The sequence below is a fragment of the Ochotona princeps genome, chromosome 29, assembly GCF_030435755.1.
Source record: "Ochotona princeps isolate mOchPri1 chromosome 29, mOchPri1.hap1, whole genome shotgun sequence".
NCBI lineage: Eukaryota > Metazoa > Chordata > Mammalia > Lagomorpha > Ochotonidae > Ochotona > Ochotona princeps.
In genome coordinates, this window is record NC_080860.1 from 869,612 (window position 1) to 885,262 (window position 15,651).

The 15,651-nt window shown below is 62.4% G+C and overlaps 1 protein-coding gene across 4 annotated transcripts in view; it reads left to right on the forward strand.

Moving 5' to 3' along the window:
• RIMBP2 (RIMS binding protein 2) overlaps positions 1-15,651 on the forward strand; it is a 79,200-nt gene that overhangs the window by 41,869 nt on the left and 21,680 nt on the right. For all 4 annotated transcript variants that reach the window (XM_058656742.1, XM_058656744.1, XM_058656745.1 and 1 more), the window contains exons 2-4: positions 2,429-2,548; positions 7,079-7,183; positions 11,056-11,106. In XM_058656742.1, the coding sequence (XP_058512725.1) occupies positions 7,082-7,183; positions 11,056-11,106 (153 nt within the window). In that variant the 5' untranslated portion in view covers positions 2,429-2,548; positions 7,079-7,081. The remainder of the gene's footprint in view (positions 1-2,428; positions 2,549-7,078; positions 7,184-11,055; positions 11,107-15,651) is intronic.

The following is a 15,651-nucleotide window of genomic DNA, read 5'->3' on the forward strand; positions in this document are numbered from 1 at the left end:
AGCCCCGTGTGTGTGGAGCCCCGTGTGTGTGGAGCCCCGTGTGTGTGGAGCCCCGTGTGTATGGAGCTTGGCTTGGGGAGCCCCGTGTGTGTGGAGCCCTGTGCGTATGGAGCCCCGTGTGCGTGGAGCCCTGCGTGCATGGAGGCCCGTGTGCTTGGAGCCCTGTGTGCATGGAGCCCCACGTGCGTGGAGCCCCGTGTGTGTGGAGCCCTGTGTGCGTGGAGCTCGGCTTGTGGAGCCCCATGTGCGTGGAGCCCCGTGTGTGTGGAGCCCTGTGTGTATGGAGCCCTGTGTGTGTGGAGCCCCGTGTGCGTGGAGCCCCGTGTGTGTGGAGCCCCGTGTGCGTGGAGCCCCGTGTGTGTGGAGCCCCGTGTGCGTGGAGCCCCGTGTGTGTGGAGCCCTGTGTGCGTGGAGCCCTGCGTGCATGGAGGCCCGTGTGCGTGGAGCCCCGTGTGCGTGGAGCCTGGCTTCCTCTGCCCTGAATAGATGGACCATTCAGGTGTTGATGCAAGCTTTTGAAAGTGCCGAGTCAACAAAGCAAACAGATGTAAGCTTTGCTGCAGCTGCCAGATCCCTGGAGGAGAAACGGCTGCCATGCCCGCCTGTTCTCACAGTCCTTGTCAGCAGAGGGCGGCGGTGGGCCTGCGCCTGTTCTCACAGTCCTTGTCAGCAGAGGGCGGCGGTGGGCCTGCGCAGGGCCAGGCAGGGGGTCCGGGCTGCTGTCCCAGACTCAGGGGTTTCCAGCTGAGACCTGCAGATCCAAGCTATGGGCCTTGGCACACAGCACGGATGAGGTGGGGTTTTCTCTGCAAGGGCCAGGCGTTAACCCAGGGGCACAGCCATCTTGCCATCAGCCCTGGGGACAGGTCCCAACCTTGACCCTGATCCTGCTGCCACACTGCTGGGCCCTGGCAAGAGGCAGTCGGGGAGCACACCCAGACACTGGAACTGTCGTTGGGGTGGGGACCAGGTGCACGGTGACGTGGGATGAATTCTGACAGTGGTGTGGCTGGTTGGGGAGGCCTGGCTGAGGCCAAGGAACTGCTGTGAAGCCAAACTTGTGGCTTGTAGCAGGACTGGAAGAGGGCAGAAGGTGCTGGGCAGTGGGACCAGCAAGTGGTTGGTTCATCAGGGGCCAGAGAGAAGGCCAGGCTGGGGCTGGCCAGTGGGTGGGACTCCAGGGCCGCTGGGCAGACCCCACGGAGCCTTGTGGCCCACCAAGGAGACAGGGCTTTGCACCGCTGTGCAGGGAGAGGCAGATGCACATGCAGCTTTTGGAAACGCACGCTGATGCCCGTGTGAGATGGCCTGGGGCGCATGGCTGTCAGTCCAAGTCCTGTGTTCTCTGGCAGCAAGGACATGAGGGGTGACAGCTGTCAGCCAGCCCGCGGCCTGCATGCCGAGTCCGAGTGGGTGTGACACGCCCACCGAGCTCACTTGCGTGTAGCTCCCTGCCTGGTGCCTCCTGCGACAGCAGTCGTGGACCCGCAGCCCTGCGAGTTGGCTTCCCTGCGCTCTGTGCTCGCAGCTTCAGCACGTGCCCCCTCTCCCCAGGGCGCCGAGGGCCACCTGCCCGCCTGCCTTCAGCTGCTGCCGAGTCCTGGACATGCAATGCAGAGTCTTGGAAGAAAGGGCTTCAGGGGCTGACTGATGTTCTGGCAACCTATTATTGAAGTCATAATTTATATGGCAGCATTTAATGGAAGTGTGTCCTTGGATGCAAATTAGCAGGAATAAATCGCAGCACGACCCTTCTGACCGGGGCGGGCACCCATGGTAGGCCCTTCTGAACCAGGGCGGGCGCCCACGGCAGGCCCTTCTGAACCAGGGCGGGCGCCCACGGCAGACCCTTCTGAACCAGGGCGGGTGCCCACGGCAGGCCCTTCTGAACCAGGGCGGGCGCCCACGGCAGACCCTTCTGACTGGGGTGGGCACCCATGGCAGGCCCTGGCTGTGAAGGCAGTGAAGGTGTTGGGGGTTGGAGGAGTGGCAGGCGAGGTCAGTGGGTGGCTGTGAGGGGTGTGGGCTAATGAGGGGCTCAGAACTTACTGAGGAATCCATGCAAATTCACATGGAGTTCTTTTGCAACGTATCCACCTTCAAGTGGGGTGGAGTTTTTAGATGGGAACAGAGGATCTGCCTGGAGATTTCGGGAGGGCCATCTGTGGGGACTTGGTAGTTACCAGGGACAGAAAGCAGTCCAGACTGGCCCCAGCACTCAGCTGGGCTTCAGGCTTTGCTTGATCAAGATACTTGGGTGGGACCTCCTGGAGCCTGCTTTCCCTGAGTGGTCCTGACTCTGGGTCCACCCCACCAGCTCTGTCTATGGTGGGCAGTGAGGGACGGGCGAATGCCGTCCCTGGGGAGCAGGTAGCAGGTGCTAGCTGGGAATGGAGCTGGGCATGCAGTAGCCTTTCTTCCTCCGCAGGTGAGCCGGAGCATGCGTGGCCAGAGCACACGCTCGCTGTGGTGACCACAGAGTGCAGCTGGCCACGAGGGAGAAGCGCCAGCCAGAGCCAAGCTGGAGAACCTGGAACAGGTCCTGAAGGTGAGTTGGTGGGCTCAGTGACCTGGGGCTGGGGGGCTGCGCTGCCACCAGCTCTACCCCCATTGGTGCCCAGAGCCCTGGGGGCTGCATCCCCCGCTTGGCGGAATACATGCAGTAACTAGCACTGGGTGTGTTGTCAGCTCTGGGGATGGTGGTGGTGCCCCTAAGCAGGATCCGAGCGTGCGGGTCAGGCTTGCAGGTGGTGTCGCATCATTGACCTCGCTGTGGCTGGCCTCTGCCACGAGGGGGATTATCCAGGGTGCTGCACCTGGCTCCTGTCCCATCCACAGAGTTGGGGGCACACGTGGCCATGCATACCAAGACCACCCACATCGTGTCCTCATGGATACTCCTGTTCTCCCTCAGAGCCTCACTGTGACCATGTGGGAGTGTGGGAGTGGATGTCCCTGGGGCAAGGCCAGCTCCTGGTCCTGACCCTTGGCCAGCCACGGCAGCCCTGGACTGGGACGTGGGGTAGACGGGCCCCACTGGCCTCCATCCTGGGTGTGGTTTGTTTAGTGAGAGCAGTCTGACCCGGCTTGAGAGTTCCCATCCTTCGGGAATGTGGCTGCACCTGCTGGGAGCCCGCGGCTTGGTGTGTGAGGGTGGGAGCCGTGCAGGGAGGCCAGCTCCAGGAACACTCTCCCAGCTAGTGGAGGATGCCTGGTCTCTGGGGACAGAGCTGACAGCACAGGCTGCCTGGCATGCCACTGAAGTGAACCACAGCCAGTGTGCCCACCCCAGGAGGGCGCTGGAGGAGCACCTGCCCTGGGAACCCAACACAGACATTCTTGACCCAGTCCTGGACTGCAAAGCCCATTAATTAACTGTAACTGAACTGATTCGTTTGTAATACCTTTACCAAGTCCCTCAGGCTGGCCATTAACTGCGTGCTTTCCCATGTTCCATCCTTCCCTGCTTTGCTGGTTTTCCAGTCTTTATTTTCACTTTAATTGGAAGGGTGAGAGGGGGGTGGTGGATGTTGTGAAGGAGCTGGCTGGAGGGAGGGAGGGAGCCCTGCCGTCCTCTCTTGCACTCCCTGACTGCAACAGGTGGGGCGGGCCAAAGCCGAGGCAAGGCTGAACCCAGCTCTCCACTCAGCTGTGCCGGTAGGTGGCAGGGCCCAAGTGCTTGCCCGTCACCTGCTGTGTCCCAGGGTGTGCCTGAGTGGGTAGCTGGACCAGAAGCAGAGGTGACAGGAACCAAATCAGGCACCCTGAAGCTGGACCATGATCCCACTGCTGCTCCGCATAGCTCAGAGCCACGCCAGGTGCACAGTGTTAGAAACAAGAGCAGTCGCTCTGTGCGGGAGCCCAGGGAGGGCTGTGACACTGGAACTTGTCCGTGGATGACCAAAGGGAGGGACACATGTTACGGACGAGGGGAAGGCTGTGCCAAGGCCCGAGGAAGGGAGGGAACAGTGCAGACCCCAGAGCCGGAGTGCCTGGGGCCCACCTAGCTTCCTGTCATGCAGGCCCTGGCCCAGCCACTGCCCCTGTCTGGGGGTCCCTGAAGGCCCTGGCCCAGCCACTGCCCCCTTGTGGGGGTCCCTGGAGGCCCTGGCCCAGCCACTGCCCCCTTGTGGGGGTCCCTGGAGGGCCTGGCCCAGCCACTGCCCCCTTGTGGGGGTCCCTGGAGGGCCTGGCCCAGCCACTGGCCCCTGCCTGGGGGTCCCTGGAGGGCCTGGCCTAGCCACTGGCCCCTGTCTGGGGGTCCCTGGAGGCCCTGGCCCAGCCACTGCCCCTGTCTGGGGGTCCCTGGAGGCCCTGGCCCAGCCACTGCCCCCTTGTGGGGGTCCCTGGAGGGCCTGGCCCAGCCACTGGCCCCTGTCTGGGGGTCCCTGGAGGCCCTGGCCCAGCCACTGGCCCCTGCCTGGGGGTCCCTGGAGGGCCTGGCCTAGCCACTGGCCCCTGTCTGGGGGTCCCTGGAGGCCCTGGCCCAGCCACTGGCCCCTGCCTGGGGGTCCCTGGAGGGCCTGGCCCAGCCACTGGCCCCTGTCTGGGGGTCCCTGGAGGCCCTGGCCCAGCCACTGGCCCCTGTCTGGGGGTCCCTGGAGGCCCTGGCCCAGCCACTGGCCCCTGTCTGGGGGTCCCTAGAGGCCCTGGCCCAGCCACTGGCCCCTGCCTGGGGGTCCCTGGAGGGCCTGGCCTAGCCACTGGCCCCTGTCTGGGGGTCCCTGGAGGCCCTGGCCCAGCCACTGGCCCCTGTCTGGGGGTCCCTGGAGGCCCAGCGCGGCTGGTGTGTGCATGTGGAATAGACCTCAGTGGATAGATGCTCTTTTTTTCTCTTGTTCTGTCTCTCAAATATTTTTTAAGAACAGTAGTGGATTAAATGCTGGTTAGGAATCAGCAAAACCCTGGTGCATTTGAAAGATATTTATTGAAAGGCAGAGTTAGAGAGGCCTCCCAGGCACGGCTTGTTCCTCAGGGCCTCTGCCGTTCTGCCAGTGCCCCACACTGCCTGACTCATCAGCTTGGCAAAGCAGACATTACCCCTGGGCTGCACCTGCTTGGCCGCCACGCGGGAGGTTGCAGCAGGCCTGTGGTCTCGCGTCTCTCATGGCTCTGCTGGCCAGTAACAACTTCCTCCCCAGAGCTAAATAGAGACCTTTCGGGCTGCGCTTGGCCGCGCCCACTTCTAAAACTAAGACACACAAGTGTTGTAATGAGGCAGCTGTGGGTGAGCAGTGCTTGCCTGTCTGCGTCTGCTTTCGGCTGTTGTCAGCTGCCCCTGGTGGATGTGTGCACCGGCTGGGGGTGCCTTCCCTGGGCCTGCCAGCCTGGTGTGGAGCTGTGACCACGGCCCCACTTCCAGCAGCAGATGTTACCTGTGAAAGCTTGTCAAGGGCCTGGTGCATGGCAGGGAGCTGGCATATAGTAGGCACTTAGTATAGGACTTGGAGGTGCCAGCAGACACTCATGGACAGGCTTGGTGGGCCGCTGGAGCCTACTAGGTGCTTGGTAGCTGCCCTCTTCTCAGTACTGCTGTCTTGGGCAGGTGCTGGGATAATTCCCCAAGGTCCTGGGAGCTCAGGGAATTCCTGCTGCCGTACTGGCCTGTGTCCCCCATGGCCCTGCCGCCTCGGCTCACAGGCTGTCACTGTGTGCTCTCAGCGCACTGGCGGTGGGTCGGGCAGGCTGCGGCGGGCGGGGAGAGACCGCTGGAAGGTGCAGGGCCTCCACTGGCGGGTCCAGCTCAGCCACGAAGAAGGCATCACGCTCAGATGAACCAAGTCTGCCTTCACTCCGCACAGGCAGCCCGTTTTCCTTTTAAAAGGATTCCTTTGTTTGAAAGAGTTAGAGAGGTCTTCCGTCCACTGTTTACTCTCCAGATGGTTACAGTGGTCGGGGCCGAGTCAGGAGCTTCTGCTGTCTCCCACTTGGGCAGCAGAGGCCCCAAGCACTTGGCCTGTCTTTCACTGCTTTTCTGAGACCGTTAGCCGAGCTGAGGTGGAGCAGCCGGGCCTTGAACTGGCGTCCATATGGGATGCTGCCATCACAGCAGCATTGCCCGCTGAGCCACTGCTCTTCTGTTGCTTTCTTTGAATCATGTGGGGTGGTGACTGTGGAGCTGGGGGGTTCTGTGCATATTTTCTGCTCTCTGCAGGACAGGCGTGGGCTGGTGTTCCTGGAGTCTGTCCGGTGAACTCAGGGGGACCGTGTGCGTGTCCTGTTCCTATGTCAGTGAGACCAGGCTGTTGGAATGCACCAGGAGTCTGCTTTATGGGGCTTGGTCACAGTTTGGGGTTACTAGGTTCCTGTGAGTGTCCATAGCAATAGCATAACTGGCATTGCCTGCAGTCAAGTAGAGTGACCAGCCTCTGGGTTAATTGGAGGGAGGCAAGGCCTGGAGGTTGTTTCTGTACAGCATAGGCAGTACTGGGCCAGAACATGACCCAGGGGAAGGCACAGGAGGGCGTGTCCACCGCCAGGCTGGCCCTGCCAGCGTCCCACCTGGTGGCACAGGAGGGCATGTCCACCTCCTGGGAATACAGGAACATGGGCAAAGCCCCTCCTCTTGGTCTATCCACTCTGCCTCTGCACAGACCTGGCTGCCAAGGCCTCCTGGCTCCCCGAGGGGGTATAGAGTGCAGCACTTGGGTTTCCTGGGGTCACAGTTGGAACTATGGGGCGGAGGGGGCACAGGCATGGACTCTGGGTTCTAGTCCCGGGTGGACATCTGCTCATAGCTGTGTAATGGGCAAGGACCACTTCTCTGATGTCCTCTCAAGAAGGTGACGGTCGGAAGACCGGCCTCCTGCTCTCATATTGAGCGCCATGTGGCTTAGCAGGCCTGCGTCCCAGAAGGCCGGTAAGCCGGGGCTGCTCTTTGTAGCATGCCTGTGCAGGGAGCTGGCTTATTCAGGACAGGCAGGTCCACCACACGCAGGTGCCCTGCCCACCCTACCGTCCTTCTGGCCTCTGGAGAAGCCCGGAAGCAGGGGAGAGGTGGCACCCTGTGCTAATGACTGCTCCTGGGAGCTGGGCTCGTGGTGCACGCCACTGGCTCAGTCGGCACCCTGTCCCCCAGCACATGCGCGAGGCTGCTGACCGGCGGCAACAGCTGGAACTGGAGCATGAGCAAGCCCTGGCCATCCTCAACGCCAAGCAGCAGGAAATCGACCTTCTGCAGAGGGTGAGTGAGCAGGCTGGGCTCCCCGTCTGCAGAGGGTGAGTGGGCGGATGGGCTCCCCGTCTGCAGGGGTGAGTGGGCGGGCTGGGTCCCCCAATCTGCAGAGGGTGAGTGGGCGGGCTGGGTCCCCGTCTGCAGGGGTGAGTGGGCGGATGGGCTCCCCATCTTCAGGGGTGAGTGGGCGGGCCGAGTCCCCGTCTGCAGGGGTGAGTGGGCGGGCTGGGCTCCCCGTCTGCAGGGGTGAGTGGGCAGGCCGGGTCCCCATCTTCAGGGGTGAGTGGGCGGGCTGGGCTCCCCGTCTGCAGGGGTGAGTGGGCGGATGGGCTCCCCATCTTCAGGGGTGAGTGGGCGGGCTGGGCTCCCCGTCTGCAGGGGTGAGTGGGCAGGCTGGGCTCCCCGTCTGCAGGGGTGAGTGGGCGGGCTGGGCAGGCTGGGCGCCTCTCTCAGGTCCAGAGGTTGGGGGTTGGCATCTCCCGCAGGGTGAGGCACCCTAGGTTTTCCTAGGTTGCCCATGCCACGGCCTGTCATGTCAGACCTGTGAGTAAGAGGCCGTGGTGATGTGCTATGTGGGAAGCAGGTGCCGCATCCTGACCTGAAAGTGGGCTCTGCAACTCTCTGCAAAGAGGGCCCCGGGGACTGGGAGCCAGGCCAGAGGGTCCTTTTCCCTTCTTTGTTTGATGCCACTATTGTGTGGGGCTGGGGCGGGGTCAGGATGGCCTGAGCCACCCCGAGGAGGCATGCAGGATGTCAGAGAAGGAGAGAAGGTGGTTTGCTTCTGTTGGCCTGAGGCTGCTCAGGACTGAGTGAGCAAATCTAGGTGTACACACAGCCCACAGCCTGACCCCACTGTGGAGGGGCAAGAGGGAGAGCAGGAAGGAGGGAGGGAAGGGGATTTGGGGCTGATTTGGGTCTACGGAACACCTGGGGCACAGACGTCAGTGGGCACAGCCGGGGAGGGGTGTCAGCACTGGCCAGGTGTTGCTGGCCATCTGGCTGGTTGTCCCGCTGTGGGATGAGGTTCTGGGCTGCTGAACGATCCCACTGATGGACGCACCTTATAGACACTACTGGTGATGAAGTGACCATGAACTCTGAGCACTGTACAGTCATGCATCCAGGGCCTGCACCTGCTGGGCTGTGGGGCTGCCCTCTGCCTGCCGATGAGAGCTCTGCCCTTGAGTCACCCCCACCCCCAGGATTGCTCCCCTGTGCTTCAAGGTCGGTCAGCTAGCTGAGGGGCATATCCAGTGGTAGCAACCCAGGGACAGGAGAGAAGGACGGTGGCCATCTGCAGGCCTGTGGCTTCACTGCCGGTGGGAGCTGTTGGCATCCCCTCCCAGGCTGTTCCCGAGGAGGATGGCACCGGGCAGAGCACAGCTGAGGGCTCCACTGTGTCCCTGACGCGTCCCTTGGCGGCTCTGACTTTGCTTGGTTGTGTGGGCAGCAGGTGTGCGCACCCCCAACCACCCACCCACCATCGGCAGCACCGTGTTCTTTCCAGCAGCCGCCAGGCTGGTCCCCACTTCCATAGCGTCCAGGAGGACTCTGCCGTCTCCACCATGTTAGGGCTATGATCTAAGAGGTCCCCTCCACTACTCTACCACGGCGCCGACCAGAAAGATACCACCCGCTACCCTGTTGCCTTCCGGCCCCAGTTACCGTGGTGCCTGCATGGGCTCCTGTTCCAGGGGCCAGCGTGGAAATGTGTCCCCCTGTGGGCACTCCTATCGCCTAGCCCATCAGACCACGGGTGTCAGCATGACGATCACGCCTCCCACACGCTGCCAGTGGCCTGACAGGAGCCTAGTTTGTGATGGCTGAGATTCCGTAAGAACTTGGCTCTGCCCGTTTCGCTGCTAATTTTAACCGTCTATTCCAATCACCCAAATGGCCCCGCTTGCAAGCAGGCTGCTACTGGCATCGCTGCTGCTGCCAGCTTGGCTGCTGCCGAGGCCCCAGGCAGGTTCTGGGAGGGCTTTTCATCCACCATCAGCTCAGCGCGGGCCTTGTTTGTATGGTCCCTGTGTGTCCTCCCGCTGTTGGGCTTTCTGGCTATTGAGTGTCCTCTGGCTAGTTTTGCTTTGAAAGGGACGGTTGGAAGCTTGGAGCAATGGAGCTGAATCTAAGAACATTGTCATTATCTTGCAGTGTCAGAGCCCTTGCCTGGCCCTCAGAAGGGGCCACGGGAGGGCAGCATACGGGGCCAACCCTCGCCTTACTCTGGCTTTTCATGTTTAGTCTCTGCTGTGGAAGCCAAGCTCCTCCCAGCCCCACCCTCCCACCTGGGCTCCCTCCCAGCCCCCACCCAGGCTCCCTCCCACCCTCCATGCGGGTTCCCTCCCTCCCAACACCCACCCGGGCTCCCTCCCTCCCACCTCCACCCCCCCTGTGCTCCCTCCTAACCCCCTCCTGGGTTCCCTCCCTCCCAGGCCCCCAGTCTCTATCCTGCCGCTCCCTTCCCATTCTCCCCTCCAAACCCCAGCCTTGCTCTCTGCAAGTCCCCCTCCTGCTCTCCCGGTCCCCCAGCTCCCACCCGGGCTCTCTCCCAGCCCCTACCCCCTCTTGTGGGCAGGAAGTGGCACTGCCCAGGTAACACTCACTTGCCCATGGAAGATGCCAAATGGCCCTGCTCCAGGGCACCTCACTCCACTCAGTAGCTGCCCAGCAGGTGCTTGGAGTAGAGGGCACTACCCTCTGGGGAGATGGGGCCCCTGGACAGGGTGTGCAGGGTCCAAGGCATCCCCTCTGCTCTCCCTGCAGCACACCCCAAGCTGCTGCTGACCGTGGTCTCGCTGTCTTTAAATGGGAAGTATCCATGGATGCTGTGTGGGTGAGGCTTCTGGGTTTCAGGTGTCCCTTCCGAGGGGCTTTCAAGGGACAGGGCCCTGACACAGTTTGACTTGAGACACAGCTGCAGCCAGGCCCCACAGCTGTCGTGGCCTCTGGGTGCCTTATTCTCTTGTTTCAGGTGGAGGCCTGCCTCATGGTGCCAAGATAGTTGCCACAGCTCCAGCCTTTGTTTCTCTTAGGCCAGAGTCCCTAGGCCAGGGATCTCTCTGTCCCAGCATTCTCAGGCAAAGGCTTAGATCTGCTTGTGCTGCCAGCTACCCGGTGGTCTGGAGCCATACTCACCCACTCCACGTGGGGGAGCATGGACCCTGGCACACCCGGGGTCTTCTGGGGCAGGCACACTAGCAGGTTAGACACTTCAGGCTGTGAGAGCACCACGTGCTACTGCTGCAGTTCAGTTTTGTGTGAATTTGCCCTTGAACCTGGGCATGAGCTCCTGCAAGATGCCACCCTTCCCGCATAGGCTGGAGGTGGAGGAGCCTGGGGTGTTCAGGCCGCCCCCACCCAAGGCTGGAGGTGGAGGAGCCTGGGGTGCTCAGGCCGCCCCCCACCCAAGGCTGGAGGTGGAGGAGCCTGGGGTGTTCAGGCCGCCCCCACCCAAGGCTGGAGGTGGAGGAGCCCGGGGTGTTCAGGCCGCCCCCACCCAAGGCTGGAGGTGGAGGAGCCTGGGGTGCTCAGGCTGCCCCCCACCCAAGGCTGGAGGTGGAGGAGCCTGGGGTGTTCAGGCCGCCCCCACCCAAGGCTGGAGGTGGAGGAGCCCGGGGTGCTCAGGCCGCCCCCACCCAAGGCTGCCGGGGCAGGGCCTCCCCACCTCTGCAGCCCCTCCAGCCTGTCCTGCGCCCTCTCACAGCCCTGCGGATGGGCAGGTCCCTCTGCCTGCCGCAGCCCGGGCACAGCATTTCCCTGCAGCCTGGAGGGGCCAGAAAGCGGAAGTGCTCGTGGGGGTTCAGTGACGTAGGCCCTGATGGTTCCAGCTCGTTCTTTCTCCTAACGCTGTGCCTGTTTGTCTTTCTCGCTTACCAAAGGCTCAGGTGGAAGCCAAGAAGGAGCACGAAGGTGCCGTGCGGCTACTAGAGGTGAGTGACCCTGGAGGCCGGGGCCCCGGGGTGCCTGCTCCCCTGGCCCCTGCTGCGTGCGTGACGGTGCCGGCGTTGCGTCCTCTTGCACACAAGCAGTTCACGCCCCAAGCAGGTGCAGCTGTGTCCCCCGGCCATGTGTTCTCACACAGGCCACAGGATGAGTCCCAGGAGGGGTGGCTGCCCGGTGCCTGGGGGCCATTGCCCTGCTTCCATGCTGCAGGGGCACCTGGCTGAGGCAGATCCAGAGGGCCCTAGGGGCAGCCCAGAGGCCAGCGTGGAGTGGGTGCCACCCTTAGCCAGGGGCTTGGGAGAGCTGCCATTTGCTACCAGCTTGGGTGGCATGCTGGGGGTGGCCGCTTCCGGTCCAATATCAGGGTCCTTGGAAGAGGGTGGACGGGCAGGGAGGGGGAGACCTTGGGTTCACCCTGTGGGTCTGTGCCGCCCACGTCCTTTGTGCCCAGTGGGCAGTAGCAAGCAGCTGCGCCTGCTGCCTGCTGTGGCCTTCATTGGCTCCTGGTGGCAGGGGCAGGGGACTGTGTGTGACCCAGCCTGGGGCCATGCTGCATCCTGGAGGACTGAGGAGCCCCCTCAGGATGCCCTGTCCGTTGACCCCAGGGAGCATGTAGAATGTGGGTCTCAACAGTGTCCTCCTCCCCCTCCCCATCACGCATCACCACATGTTCCGGGAGTTCTCTGAAGACGTCCATGAGTTACTGTCTGTCTAGCGGGGAATGTGCCTTGGGGTGGAGTGGGGGCTTGCCCCGCGTGGCTGGGGTCTGCCTGCTGGTCATGTGTGGTCAGAGTGTCCTGTGAGAGCCGCGTGGCTGGGGTCTGCCTGCTGGTCATGTGTGCTCAGAGTGTCCTGTGAGAGCCTGGCGCTGCACGCTTCCAGCTGTGCTGGCTGCGCAGCTCTGGGGTGGTGTGGGCGTGCTGGGAGGAGCCTCCCTCTGACGTGTGTCTCTCTGCCCATCTTGCTTTGCCCTTGCCCAGAGCACCCTGGACAGCATGCAGGTATTCGAGAACCATGTTCCCTGCCCGTACATGCCAGTGCCTACCCTTCCCAGCTGCCTGGGACAGCTGTGAGCCCCAGGGCCTGCTTGGGCTGTGTGGTGAGGGATGCTGAGCAGGCCTGGGGCACACGGCTGCACGTCCTTCACCAGGACTGTGAGCTCACTTGGTGGCACGGACTGTGGATTCAGAGGACCGTGGGAAGAACCAGGACTGGTCTGATGCCACCCTGGGGCCATCCCAGAGGTGGATGCAGATACGAGTTCATGCCTGCCTTCGTTGGAGCCCTCGCTGCTCCGTCCCTGTCTGCCCCGCATGTAGCAAGTTTCTCCAGGGCAGGATAACAGCCCTGGCCAGGCCTTGTCCAGTCCCGGGGGCGGAGCAGAGCTAAGCCTCGTGGGAACAGGGTGAAATGAGGGCTTTCCCCTTGCAGTTCTCAAAGTACGGCCAGAGCAGGAGCTTGTTAGAAGCGAGGACTCGCAGGGCCCATCAAACCTCGGGCCGACCCGAAGCCCCTATTCAGCTTAGAGATTGCAGAGCCGGTGCTGTGGGGAAGTGCCAGGTGAGCTGCAGGTGACGAGCCTGCAGGAGCCCGTTCCGGGGGGTCCGGCCGGCCAGACCCCGCAGCCGGTTGGGGGGCATGGCCCTGCGGTGGCGGGCATCTCTTCCTGAGAGGGAGTTGTGGCCTGAGTGGGTCCTTGGGGACTTTGTTTAGCCAGAATGTTCTGCCTCAAAGGACCGTGTGGCTCAGCACAATGAGAACTGCCAGGTGAGGCTGGCCCCAGGACATGTGGTCGATAACATTTGTGAAAGTTTATTTATTTGAAAGGCAGAGATAGGAGGAGAGGTGGAGCAAGAGGAAGGAGAACCTTGGTCTGTGGCTTCTGCCCTGCAGATGTCGCAACGGTGGGGACTGGGCCAGCCCCGAGCCGGCAGCCAGACTCCAGCCAGATCACCCATGTGGGTGCTGCTTTCCCAGGCCGTTGGCAGGGAGCTGGCCCTGAGCATGGAACAGCTGGGATGCTGGCATCTTGGTGGCTTGGCCCACTGGGCTGTATCGGCACCCACGGGCACGTCTCAGCCCTCTTTTGGGGTGGACACATGCCCAGGGTGTTGGGGAAGCCAGAGAGTGACATGTGTCATTCCTGGCCAGGACGTGTGGCCGGCACCCAGGGGAACACTGGGCTTGTTTGGGGTTCTGCAGAGGAGCAACGGGGTGACGAACAGAGCCCAAGGTTGCATGGGGCACTCAGCACCATCAGCTCATGGGCTTCTGGGTCATGGATGGGGCGTTCACGTGGGACAGAGATGTGAGGGGCGTGAGCCCCCTGGGATGCCTGAGAGAAGGGGCATGGCTCCCAGTCCCAGGGCAAACTGAGGCACAAAGGGTCGACTGACTTTGCTCAGGCTGTCTCGAGAACGGACGGGATCCACCCAAGGCTTCCCCTCTTGGGCAGGATGGGGATGGTTCTCTTGCTGCAACACTGCCACTGTGGCTCAGTTCCTGCGGCCCTGGGGGCACCGGCCAAGCAGCCCTCAGCCACCCACTGTCACACTGGTGGCCCGGCAGCCGTGGGCAGCTTGTATCTAGACACTTGCTGATGTGGTCGGACTGGGTCCTCAGGGCCGCCGCCTCCTCATCGCCCTATGAGAGGGTTTGGACTCCGAGGGGTCGGCCCTGGTGCCCGAGGACACCTGCTGTAAGGTGACCTGTAAGGCGACCCCAGTGGTTTGTGCAGTTGTAAGAGGCAGATCCAGCGGGTGCAGTGTCCCTGGTCTGGTCACCCGACACACGGAGCCCAGCTCTGTCAGGAAGCTGTGTGCCAGGACCGGTGAGCTTCTGAGATCCTCAGAGCCAGGGTGGCCGGGCCCTGCTGCCCGTGAGCGTGCTGTGGTGCTGCGGGTGCTGGGCACCCTGCCTGTGCGGTATACGTCTCTGGGGGTGTCCTTAGCAAGGCCACCCTCACTGCTTCACTATGTGCTTTGTAGTGTGGCAGGCCCCACAGTTGGCAGCCTCTACTGCCCCAGGACCACCTTTTCTGCCCCACTGCCCTCTTCCCACGTGCACAGGCTGGGTGCAAGGGCAGCCAGGCACTCAGGAGCTTGTCCGCTGTGTCCTCAGCTTGTCAAAATAGCATCTCATTCTAGAATGTGGATCTGAGTCCTGGCTGCTCTGCTTCCAGTCCAGCTTGGGAAGGTCGCAGAGGAGGGGCCGGCGTGTGGGCCCCTGCACCCACATGGGAGACCAGCAGGAAGCTCCTGGCTTCAGCCTGGCCCAGCCAGCTAAGCACGTGGCTCCCCCAGCCCCTTTCTGTCAAAGGTTTGGAGCAGGAAGCTGGCACTGGCATGAGGCTGACAGCCCTGCAGGCTGACTTGGCACTCCGCTCGTTTGCATTGGGTGCAGTTCTGAGTTGGGTTGCCTCCAGCACAATCAAGGCTACAGACAGTTCTGGCACCCCTTAAATGCCACAGTTCCTCAGGCCCAAATGCCTGACGCCCCTGGGCCTGCTCCCTGTCACTGTGGCTGTCATATCAGGTCTGATGTGAATGAAGAGCCGTGTCTTATCACACCTGTGGATACCGTCCCCCGTGCATGTGCCAGGGCAGTGGTATGGGAGCACACCATTACTGGACCGTTTCCAGGGACAAACAGGACATATGCAGGGCACACACAGACCATCACTGGGCCATCTCAGGGACATGTGCAGACCGTCACTGGGCGGTCTTAGGGAACACACACAGGACACACACAGACCGTCACTGGGCCATGTGCAGACTGTCACTGGGCCATTTCTGACTCCTCCCGACCACCACCCATCTCTCCTGCCACCAGGGACACCTGCAGCTCATTGTGGGTGGTGCAGGGGTGTCTGGGGCTCTGCCTGCCCCCGTATTGACCCATGGTGGCCTCTGGCCATATTCCCTGGCTGAGGGCCCCAAGGCTCACGTGGGCTCAGGCAGTGCCCTTGCTTGGCTCAGGGGACCCCGCTGCTGGGCCGGGCCTGTTCCTGGGGCTGTGGGTGTCAGCCTGCTGCACCTGCAGTTACCAGCACTGGCACCTTCCTTGCTGGAGATGGCTTTTTTTGGCCAAGATCATTCAGCTTTTTGTAAAAGAAACTGCTGGTTTTCTTTCATGAACTGAAGAAATTAATTACAGGCATGGGTGTTGTTAGGTTTATTTTGGGGACTCTGTGCTCTCAGACATAAATAGTGCTTCCTTCTGGTGGGTGAGGCCTGCAAGGGACGGCGTCCATGGTGGAGCCCAGAGCGTGCCACCTCCCAGCTATCCCTGCACTCTCGCACCAAGCCTGTTCCAGGTGCTGGGATGCAGGCAGGGCGCATGAGCATCCTGGGACTGAGCTCGCCCTCACTGGGGGAGCAGGTGGGACGGGCCTGGGCCAGGGGAGGTGAGCACCCCTCTCTCTGCAGCCTACATGGCATGTCTGGAGCACCTTTGGGTGTCTGATTCTGTGTCATGCTCTGAGGGTCCAATGGAGATGGGGAGCTTTCCATGTAGCCACAAGGACAGCCAGG